This window comes from Pteropus vampyrus, unplaced genomic scaffold, assembly GCF_000151845.1.
Source record: "Pteropus vampyrus isolate Shadow unplaced genomic scaffold, Pvam_2.0 Scaffold78, whole genome shotgun sequence".
Taxonomy (NCBI): Eukaryota; Metazoa; Chordata; class Mammalia; order Chiroptera; family Pteropodidae; genus Pteropus; species Pteropus vampyrus.
In genome coordinates this window covers 1473389-1485896 of record NW_011888859.1, presented here as the reverse complement: position 1 = coordinate 1485896, position 12508 = coordinate 1473389, and the positions used below count along the sequence as shown (strand labels likewise).

At 37.1% G+C, this 12508-nt stretch overlaps 1 protein-coding gene across 1 annotated transcript in view; it reads right to left on the bottom strand.

Moving 5' to 3' along the window:
- ESR1 (estrogen receptor 1) overlaps positions 1 to 12508 on the bottom strand; it is a 222861-nt gene that overhangs the window by 146206 nt on the left and 64147 nt on the right. Inside the window, exon 7 of the mRNA XM_023532162.1 lies at positions 9705 to 9821. Coding sequence (XP_023387930.1) covers positions 9705 to 9821 — 117 coding nt within the window. The remainder of the gene's footprint in view (positions 1 to 9704; positions 9822 to 12508) is intronic.

Below are 12508 nucleotides of genomic sequence, written 5' to 3'. Positions count from 1 at the left end.
ATGTTCTCTTTAAGTTAATTATTTACCAATATTAAGTAATTAAATATTAAGTAATTCTTTTAAAAATATCTACCATACTCTCCATATAAACTAATTTTTGTATTTCAGCTGTGCAACTAAGCCAAATGTGTCGATTAATGTTATTGTTGCAGAGTAGTATTTTGCATCCTTAGTAATTGTTCCTAAGTCATAACTTTGGTCTGTGATATTAATATCTTATTTATGTATGTTTCTATCTTTCATGACGATCTAAATCGCTTAGGTCAGCGAGGCAGTGCAGGACAATGAAAAGAGCACTGAACCAGGATTTAGGAATCTTGGCTTCTTGTCTGAGCGATTAACTAGCTGTGTGACTTGGACAAGAACAATGGGCTGCAAAACAAAGAGGTGGACTAGGTGACCTTTAAGTTCTTTCAGCTCTAAACACCATTCATTATCCTAATCACAATTATTATAACAAAAGTAAATACATGAAAATTCATTAAGTCTTAGGCTTACAGTATTTAAAAGCAGCAAGGCATTCAAACAATTTTTTTTTAGAATATCGATCTCCTTTACTTTATTCATTTATTTTTAAATTAAATTTATCGGGGCGACATTGGTTAAGAAAATTAGACAGGTTTCGAGTGTTCAATTCAATCATATCTCATATGTATATTGCATTGTGTGTCTACCACGCAAAGTTAAATTTTCTTCTGTCACCATATATTTACCCTTTTACCCATATCTACCTCCCTTCTCCCCACTTTCATATAATTTATGCCCCCAAAGTTCTTAACTTTTTAAGTTCTATCCACAGAAAGGGTTCTTACATCATTTTCAGAACAATTTAATTTTGCAAAAGTAGATTATAAGAACAAGAGAGATCCTTTCTGAAATTTTTGCCGGGCCTTAAAAACTGTCAGCATTTCTTCTAACAAGAAGTTGAGACATGATCATTCTTGGAAAGGTAAATAAAGATCTTTCTTTTCATCCTTTAAGAATCAAAGTCACCTCTAAATAAGCAATCAAATTACTCCATTATAAAAATAATTAAATCAGTATTCCAACTGTAACTTTAATAAAAGTAAAGGTATAATTATCAATGTTCTTTAATTTTATATATCCAGTGAACTTCTACTAAAATATTAAAGTAGCCTTACTTTTAATTACGTTTTAATATTCATTCGTAAGCAATTATAACACGCACATGCACACACTAAACCTACATCTAAGTAACTTAGTGAAATCTAGCACATCTGAAACCAGCCCATATTTTTCTGGAAGTACTGGCTCACATCTATTCCTGGATTTTTCTGCCTTATTGTGTCTATTTGTCATGTATATGAGAAGCATAAAAATACAATACACATCTGTATTCAACACTCTAACCCATGCTGTCAGGTTGCTATGTAGGGGATTCCTCCACTGAGTGGAAAAGAAGAGTAAATAAACCCATATGTCTCTCCCTAAGATTCTATGACACTGTTATTATTTTTTAGTCCAAAATCTGAAAAGCTAGTATTTCTGGTTGTGATAGATTGCAAAAATGGCCCCAATTTCCCAACCTTTGCCATATAACCGAAGCCTCCTCTCACACAGACTAAGGATTCAGCTTCCTAACTTGTTTTGGCCCAATGGATGCATCAGATAATGCAAGCAAAAGCTAGAAATGGGCTTGTGATCTGGGGCTGGCTTTCCTTTGCACCTCTGCCATTACCATGGGAACATGCCTGGACTAGTCTGCTGGAGGATGAGAAACATGTGAAGCAAAACCGAGTCATCCCGGTTGCTGTAGCCAAAACAGCCAGCTAACCACCAGATATGTGGGTGAACCCAGCCAAACTCAGTAGTCTCCTAGCTGATCTCCCTGACATGTGAGTAATGTAAGCTTATTGTTGTATGCCATTGAGATTTTGAGGCAAGGTTCTGGCATGCAGTGAAGGCTAACTACTATACAGGTTTTAACTCTCAAGTAGATATTTTCTCTTAATTAGAAAAACAAGACCCTTGACTCTCAACTTATTCATAAATTTAAACTTAAAATGTACTTTCAGTTTTATTCATTCTATTAATTCATACATGCCACAACTATTTATTGACTGCCTATTATATGCAGGCATTAATCTAAGTACTTGCAGTATATCAGTGGGCAAAATACACAAACCTGTTTTATTTATTTGTAAACTCCCATCTGGAGCTTACATTCTAGTAAGGGAGACAGACATCAAACTGTAAATATAATCTAAAAATTAACCATATAGTGTATTAGAAGGTAGAAATGCAATAGAAGAATACAGAAGTAGAGCAAGGTAGGGGTGTAGAGAGATTGAGCGTATTGTGGGATGCATGAACAAAGCAAATTGCACTATTAAAAAGAACTGTCAGGATAAACCTCACTGATAAATTGATAACGGATCAAATATTTTGAGGGAGGGAAGGGAGCCAGGCAAATAAACATCTGGCGGAATGTTATTCCAGGGAAAGGAAATAGCTAGAGTAAATGCTATGAGACAGAAGTGTGCCCGACATGTAAGAATGCCCACGTTGCTAGAGCAGAGTGGGCAAGAGAGAGTAATAAAAAAAGAAGTGAAAAGTAAAAGTGGGGAAAAAGCAGATGACACAGGGTCATACAGCCCCTGTAATGGCATCGGCTGAGTGAAATGGGAAGCCGTGCAAGCCTTTGAGAAGAGTAATGATATGATTTGATTTCCATTTTTAATGCATCCAGAGGGAAAATAGACTCTAGGGAAGCAAACAGAAAAGCAGGTATGGCTTCAGCAGTAAGAGAGGAGACATGATGGTGGTTCAGACCAGAGTGGCAACAGCGAAAGTGAAGAGAAGTGGTCGGATTCCGAAAATATTTGAAGGTGGAGCTACCATAATTTCCTGAATATGAGGTGCGGGAGAAAAAGACAAGTCAAGGATAACTTAAATTTTTTTGGCTTAAGCAATTCAAAAGATAAAGTTATTAGCTAAGATGGAAAAGAGTGCAGATCAAGCATATTTGAGAGGAAATACAAAGAATTCAGGTTTGAACAAATTGAGTTTGATATGTGTATTAGACATTCAAGAGAAGAAGACACATCAGAAGCTTGGTAGAGGGTTTGGGCTAGAGGCATAAAATTGAGAGCTGTCGACATAGAGGCATAAAATTGAGAGCTGTCGACATATTTAAAGCCATGGGACTGGATGATATCACCAAGGAGTGAGTACAGAGAAAAGGTTCCTGGACTAAACTCTGGGTTTCTCCAACATTAGGAGGTCAGGAAAGAAGAGGAGAAATATACGAAAACCTAGAAAGAGTGACCTGTGAGGTAGGAAAAAAACTAAGAGTGTATCGCCTTGGAAGCCAAGACAAAGAAAGCTCATTATGGAGGAGAGAATTATCCACTGTGCCTAATGCTGCTAATCAGTCAGGATAAGGACTGAGAATTGACTTGGATTCTGCAACACGAAGGTCACTGGCAACCCTGACAAACACAGTTTTGATGGAGGGGTCAGTAGGGCTTCAATCTTTGAATTGAGCTCATGCCATCATACTCTGCCAAATTTGTAAGAAAGTCACTCAGTCTACATTAAGACATCAAAGGTAGCATAGTTTTTGCAGGGAATGAAGCATTAGGCTACCTGCCATCATGTTTCCCCAACTAAACTAACAGACAGCGATGTTGACCTGCCTCCATCTCTATTAGGTGGCTGAGGCGCTGTGTATCAGGACATCAATTTCAATTTTACCAAATCACGAAGAGGATAACTAATTGGTCATGTCATTTCTCCTTGGAATCTCATCACTATGATTCCTGTATCTTTCCCATATCTTGGTTTCTTACCACTCATCTTTTCTGACCCCAAGGTCATTACCCACCTCCTCTTTCCTTTAAATTCTACCCAAAGTTAGACCCGACACATTGCACATCCCCTACCACTACCATTGCTGCCAACACTTCTAAAGCAGAAACAGAAAGCTATCCACAGGGTAGCTAGGAGCCTCTTAGGCTGAATTCCCTTAGCTCCCCAAGGTCAATAGATCACTGAAGTCTTGGAATCATCATGTTATCTGGAAGAATAGAATAAAATAATTTCTTTTACTCTGGATTTCTTCTCTCTGGAGTATATGCATGTATTTGTGTGCATTCACTTAGTTATGTGCCACCTATATTTTTAATCAATTATTATTCATGTTAAATGTGAGTGGTAACATAAAGAGCTGTAATGGAAAGAGAAAGAGATCTGCATCTAGAATCTAGGCTTCTAGGCTCAACTCTTCTGCTAGATAGTTCTGAGACTTTGATCAAGTCACCTAAGCTTTCGAGCCTCAGGTTTCTTGTCTGGAAGATGAAGGGGTTAGATTGGACCAGTGGTTTACAAACTATTCTTTGAAGCCCTAGGGTTCTCAGATGGTTTCCCAGGAGTACCACACTGAGTGAAGAGAGACTATGCTAAATCAGCTTTGATTTGTTTCATAGACAGAGAGTCTGCTACTGCTTGTGGAAGAAGAGTTTGCTTTAAACACTGTAAAACATTGGATTTATTAATCTTTAAGGTTCTATATGTGATTCAAGGACTTTATTCAGTATATTTATTTGCAAATGAAAAATGATAATATGGGGAAATTTTGTATAAAATAAATATCTGTAATCTGAATAAGATAAGTGTTTAATATAAATATTATTTTTAATATAAATACATTGGTTGCTGCTTAAAACAACCAGAATTTCTTTGGTCAAGTGCAATGAACTTTTCTTTAATATTTTAATATTTTTCTTAAGTCAAATCCTAAACATGAACTTCCAACTCTGCCTTCTGAAAAAGCTTGGCTCTACATGCAGCTACAATTCTCCCAAGAATTACTGGACAATCCCAAGAAAGTAATTCACACTTGCAGTTTTAATTCATTGATTTGGTTCTACTGCTATTAGTATTAATAATTAGTCGATAACTTTTGGTAAAAGACAGCCAATGAAGGATTAAAGGAAACCTAATTTTCTAGATTGGGAGTTCACCTTACCACTAAAACAAATTACAATAAGTCATGAGGGTAAACATTAAACTTAGGCAACAAGGAGATAATTTATTTTCCAATTCTTCATCAGGTTCCTGTGTTATTCTGGTCATATAACATATATTTCCCCAAAACTGTAACATTTATTTTTTTAAGTTTATTTATTGTTTTAGACTATTCCTCAAAATTAAACTGCAAAACTGTCATCAAAATAATGACTAGTCGGCGATTATTACCCTATCTCAAATTTCTTCTTAATGTGTCACAAGGAAACAATCAGAATGGGCAGCACATGAGTCTTGCACATCATTTAATTTGTGTGCCAATTTCCTCATCTGAAAAATGAAAACCTTGCCATCCACTTCTGAGTCTATTTGGAGGAAAGAATTTTCTCAAGTTTGTGTAAATCTCTGGCATCATAAAATGATAAACGATAAATCTCACTCATCATGAAACCATATCAAGCATACGACACCAAAAAGAAAAAAAGAAAAAAAGCAAGTGTGTCCGAGACAAGTTTTTATTCCCCAAAAAGGAATTTGATATTTATACTTAGTCCAATTGTGCTGAGTATTTAACTAAAACAGAAATTATTTTTAAGACAGAAAAGATATAATAGCTCACACTTGCGTGGCACTTCACATGTATAAAGTACTTTCACATGTTATGAATTGTGATGTTCACAATAAACTCGTTAGGTAGAAATTATTTATTTTTACGTTACATCTGAGGATAGCGAAGCTCATAAAAGTGACTATAACAGCAAGTCTGAGGAGCGGCCAGTATTTGGACCAGGAATTCCACCTCTGAAGTCTTCTCCTTTCCACCAAAACAAACCAGAATGTCAAAGTCCTAGATAACGACATACACATTGGAGGTCAGGTGGTCTGAGTAATATTCTGGGTTAGACTAAACTCAAGAGTGGTTGACTGACGCTCTGAACTTCCATTGGCCACTGGTCTTTTCTTTTCATCTTTCCCTTTTAATGCAATCTCAACTTCTGAATTTTTATTTGCCATATTATGTACAAATGTTCTCTTTAGAGTGAGGACATTGATGGAAGGGATTAGGGTCTTATTGATGCTTACTCTCTCCATAAGAACTGACCCCTAAAGACTCTAAACAAATAACTATTTAAATAAATTGAGTTCATTCATTAACTCATGCAAAAATTTCTTGAACACTCACTTTGTGACTTACTCTGTGCTAGATCAACAAACAGGACAGAGACAGCCTCTGCCATCACAGAGTTTTTGTGAACAGATGCTGAACATCTAATAATAATAGTGACAAGAGCTCAGAGAAGAGTTGTGTACCACAAAAAGTAGAATACAGGGAACTAATCAGTGTGAGGCAACAGGGAAGGCCTCCCTGGAGAGGAGATGCTGAATCTGCCATGCAAAGTTAAAGAGGAAAGAGACAGATGAATAGGAAAAAGCCACCCAGGCAGAAAAACCAGCACATGCACTAAGATGGGAAAATGCATTCCCTAAAGCAGGGGTCCCCCTATGATGTTAGGAACTGGGTTGCACAGTGGGAGTTGAGTGGTGGGGTTAACGAGCAAAGCTTCATCTGTGTTTGCAGCCACTCCTCAGCGCTAGCATCACTGCCTCAGCTCCACCTCAGGTGATCAGGCATTAGATTCTCATAAGAACACCGGTTCCTGTTGCTACAAAGGTTGGGAACCGCTGCCCTAAAGCACATCTTAAATCCTCCAGGTTATCAAGTTACCTTGGCTCAGAACCAAATCTAATAATGATGTTGGGATTATCAGGATACAGTAAGCAACATAACAGATTAAAACAATGTGTTCATGTAGATAAATCGTGTATTCTTTCGAATTTTAGAACACTTCGATAAATTTATCTAGCCTTGTATTAAAGGAGGGGGCAGGTATGTGGTTCTCTCTCTTTTATCTGGAACCAAACATTTTATTTCATGGGTAGAGATTCGATATTCTAATTGGTGTCTAGCCTGGTTAAGAAACTGGATTCTTGTGAAACCATTAGAAAAATGGTGTAAAGATTTATTCAAACACAGCTGTTCTGTACAAGTAACTTCAGATTTCATAGTTAGTTATAATTTACTTCCAGTTATAAATTAAGTCTTCATTCAATGAGATTCTGGGAGTTGTTATACAAGGTGTCATGAGGTTATGTGTGGTATCACGTGTTGCAGAAAATACAATAAATTATAGTGCCTGATGGCAACTACTTATATATAATTATAATGAGGTATACTCACAGTCCATAGTTTTACAACTTTAAAGACTGCTATAAAACATATACACATACACAAGCTGCCAGAAAGACACATGTTTTCATTAAATGTAGACAGATACTGAACAACCACCAAGGAATCTTTATGGGATATTGTTACTTACTGAATTGTGTCCCCTACCCACCAAATTCAACCCAGTACTCTAGAATGTGACTGTATTTGGACATAGGGTCTTTAAAGAGGTAATAAAGATTAGATGAGGCCATAAGGGTTGGGCTCGAATCCAATACGACAGTGTTTTTATAAGAATTGAAAACATGAGGGCTGGGCTCGCACAGAGAATAGGTCCTGTGAGGACACAGCCAGAAGGCAGCCAGGTAAAAGCCTGGAAATGAGGTCTCACCAGGAATTAAATTTTCTGGCACCCTGATCTTAGATTTTAGCTTCCAGAACTGTGAGAAAGTTAATTTCTGTTGTTCAAGCCCCCTGTGTACAGACTTTGTTATAATAGACCAAGAAGACTAAAACAGCAGTGAACAAAATCAGATATATATTTTACAGTTGTAAATAGACATGTACAATTATGTGTGGAGACACACAGACTGGCTGTGTGAAGTTAAATTATCTAGAGTCCTATTTGAAAATAGTAGAAGACTTGTATTATGTCTTTGCATATTAAAATTTTTGTTAGATTAAAAATGGGTATGCATGATTTATATTTATGCAGCCAGACTGTATCTAAATATTAATTAGGAAAAACAACTGTTTTTATGAAGTAGGATCAATGCATGGGTACCCTAGAAGGAAAAAAAAGTTTTGAACATACTCACAAATTGATTATTTCAGCTTTTCAGAGGGAATATAAGAGACTGGGCTTAATCTACCTACAATCTCCAAAGAAGAATATCCAATTTAAACTCCGCTGTTTCAAATTAAATTTTTTTACACGTAGTTGTTATATTCCTGTCACTTATCAAGTTACCTTAAGAAACTTTTTGCATTTAATTAAGGCTGATTCTCCAACAATACAAAGAAAGATGAATTCCTTAAATATTTAATCCATTTATGACTCAAAGTGTCATTTTCTGAACGTGGGTGTTAAATTTTTGGAATTCATTACCCTTTGAATTAAAGCTGCTTTTTCAGACATCAAGACATATAGTCACAGCTCATACAACGCATAGTAAATTCAACATTTCATCTGTTCAAGAGAATTTATTTCAAATGCTGTACTCAAAATCTCAATCTGCCCTGCTCATTTCTTTATGACCATGGACTCTAAGGATCTTTGACTGTAAGCTCCACGATCAGGCGTGCCTTCGTCCTGATCTCCATTCTTGATTTGCCTTCTGCTTCCCGCTTTGTCCAAGTATGAATGAGTTAAAGTTTACTGGCCCTCTGTTAGTGCACTTTTTTTTTTTTTTTTGGCATTGCAACTTTGTTCTCCTTAACTCATCCCAAGCCTTGTCTCCTTCAAAAAGCTTTTCCCCGTTATGACCAGCAGACAGCACCATCCGTCTCTTCCCTCGGTATCATCCTGAAATACTGAGTGCACCCATGACTTTATTTTAACTACACATTTCCTATTTGTTCTTTCCCTGTATTTTGAAGGTTATCAAAGACTAGAAGCAGTGTTCTTCAAGACGAGCCCCCCAAGAATGCAAGGAGATCAATTAGGCAACCACGTTCATGGAGCACCTACTCCCCAAGCAGACACTGGATTTCCATGCAAGAACACCAGAAGACTGGATACATGAGGGGACAGAAAACCACCCATGCGCGCGTGCGCGCGCACACACACACACACACACACACACACACACAGCCACAAAGCACAAGCACATGGGCACAGATCCTGAGCGCCCTGTGATGGGTTAGTGCTCGGTCCCCATTCATGATTCTCGGTGCCATGCTAGCAGCTGGGATTATGGGAATTGCTGGTTGACTCGACTTCTAAAGGAAAAGCTCCCTTTTGACTGAAATTCCCATTCCCTAAGAGATGCTAAGAGATTGAAAGATTATAAATTAGCTATTTAGCTTCCACATTTACAAGTCCCAATTTAGGGAAAGTGTATTCTCAGATAACCATTTTTCTAGTATTAGCAATATAAACAGCAACTGAAACATGTTTCTAGAATAACTCACCGAGCATTGTTCCTTTCCTTCCACCACCACCTCCCACACACCTTTGATTTGAAATGTAATTATTTACATTTAAAATATAAAACGTGAAATGTCATGTTAGAATTTCCGGTTCTAGCCACTTCCCTTTTTTTTTTTTTTAAGTAAAATGTATTGTAAAAATACTTTCGTTGCAAAGAAAAATAATAGGAAAAAAATTAATTAGAAGAGAAAACACTAAATTATTACGGATGGTTAAATTAATTAATTCGAAGAGAAAACACTGAACTCTCATGCTTATTGGAACAGAAATGGCCCTCGCAGGGCAGTAAACACGGACGTCCATGGCGGGCGGGCACTCTGCGGAGAAGGTACCTACCACCTTTCATCATGCCCACTTCATAGCACTTGCGCAGCCGGCAGGCCTGACAGCTCTTCCTCCTGTTTTTATCGATTGTGCACTGGTTGGTAGCCGGACACATGTAGTCGTTATGTCCTATTAAAAGCAAGAGGACAGAATTAATATTATTTTAGGAAACTTAGCCGGTCGGAATCTACAGGGGGAAGCTGTCTGGAGGATGTTTTCCTATCACTTTGGCATTACCATGTTGTTACCTCAGCGTGCCATCTTTTTTCTGTCCTTCTCTAAATTCAAAAACAAAAACAAAACAACAACAACAAAAAAAAACCTCCACTGCCTTAGCCAATTGCTTTGGGAGTTCTTTGGGCAAATCACCTTCAATTCATACAGCTTATAATTTGAGGTATGATGTTTTATATACACTCACAGTTAGGTTCTCTCAGCAGATAAAACCTTTTTTTTTTTTTAAATGCCCAGGCCACTAGCTAAAATTATTGTCTTTAAGTAGGTATTCAAATTCAGCTCGGACACCTACATTCAAGTCAACGGAGTGGCAAGCTGGGGCAGGGCAAACTTCGCTCCTTAAGTTCACAAGTTCGTCCATCACTTATTAGATGGAGAACACTGAGCAAGTTGGTCAACATCTCTAGGTTTCACTTTCCTCCTGTTTAACCTAGGGAAAATAGTGGTACCCACTAAATAACATTATTCTAAGAACTAAATGTGAGAATATTTGTCAAGGGCTTACCACAGTGCCCCAGATGTGGTGAGCACTCAATAAATATTATTTTTGTTGTGACCGTTATTTTATTATAAGTCCTCTTTATTTTCTCTTGTTTATTGAATCTCTCTTGCCCAGATGCTTTTCTTTATCGGCTTTTATTACATGAAAGTCTGTCCCCACAAAAGAGGTCTCTCTTGACTTCACATCACTCTCAAACGTCCATCTTACATCCTGCGCCTCCTCAGCTCAGCTCTCAAAGATGTCTGCACACGAGGTCTCTGTTCCTTCACCTCTCCTGCACTGCTCAACTCACACCAATCTGTTTTCCACCTTAGTTGCTCTACAAAAGCAGATCCCCTGGTATCACTGATGACTCCTACTGCTATATTCAACAGATACTTTCAGTCCACTTCACGCTGGATCTATCAGAAGCACCTGATGACTCCTCCCTCCCTCTTGAAACATGTTTTTCTCTTTTCCCTTCGCTTCCGTAACATGAAAACCCTCCCAGAGTTCCTTCCACCTCTCAGGATGTGGCTTCCCAACATTAAGCTAGATTCACTCCACCCAATATTAAGCCAGAGCTTTACAGGGCTCAATGTCAGGCCCTCTACTCTTTGTACAACTCCATATTCTCCCACAAGAGAAAGTATCTCACACCTATGGTTTCCACTGTCATTGAAAGCAGATGACTCACAAATGCAGATGACTCACAGATGACTCCTAACCCAACCTTCTTCCCTCAGGTACATATATCCAATTACCTACATGAAGTTTGTGCTCTAAGATTTAGAAAGAACTTCCGTTTCTTTATCCATCAGAAGAAGTCTGAATTATAGTGTAGAGAATATTAAATTTCATAAATAAGCACTGATTTTTTTTATAAAGAAATCCATTTATGTAAGTCTAAATTTAGATCTCTTAGGAAAGGTCATGAATTTAGATTAAGGAAACAATATGTACTATTTTAAAATAGGTTTCCCATCCTCAAAAAAATAAAAATAAAAAAGAAATGAGTATATATACTTTACCCTCTAATTCAGATTCTCTCTTTAAGTTTCTATTTTCCCATTTATTAAGAGCAGGATGCAACACGTAGTGAAATGTTTTAACTACAGCACTCTTAGTTCTTTATTTAACTTAAGGTAAGTCCCAACTAGAATAGGGTGGAGTGAGGACTTGACAAGTGCTGGTCTCGTAAAACTTGGCTATTTTTAAATATACATTGCAAAAGCCAGTGTATAAACCGGCTTCAGATCAAATCAACATCTGCATTCTTCCATTGCATAACAGGAACCAATCAACTGGTTGGTCAGCAGACTTATAAACTTATAACTTATAAACTTTTAAGAAACCACATTCTACCTCAAATATCCAGGCATAGTTATTATTTTCAGAACTGTCCACATTAATAGGGGCAAATTGAGGAAATGATAGAACCAGAAACAAAATTTACCTGGGCACCTGTAAACTCTAAGCAGAAGGTGTATTCTTCTAATACCTCAAAGAAGCTTTTAGTGTTTGGTCTCCTATGGTGTTTATGCAGTGCATGCTGACTTATTGTAACTCTTAAAAATGAGTTTATATTAAGCTTCAGAAGAAAATAATCATCGGTCAAATCAAAAATCACTTTGATTCACTTTCTCTCCCAAAAACCAGTTGTTTTGCAAGCCACGAGATCAGAGAATTGAATTGGGTCGGAGACCAACTGGGTAAAGGTTGTTTGGATTGGTCATCCCTTTGTAGAGGTATATCTTTACAGAACCACATGAAATTGCTGAATTAACATGTTTAACACATAAAATACTCATTTGTGCAGTGAATTTATCCTTTAACGAGAATGAAAAATAGCTGTCCAGTAGAATCAGGTTCATAACGCAAACCTTTTGTGACAAAGCTGGGTTTTCGCCTGCCCAAAACACATTAAAATTAAAAATTGTAAATTGGCAAGAACAAAAAAATTAATAGGTACATAATTGACATATGCAATTAAAACAAATTTTTCTTAACCAAACACCGTCAATAACTATTTGTTAGTCTTCAACTTACATCAGAAAGAGGAAAACAACAAAGCTATTGTGTTTCCTGAGTATAACTT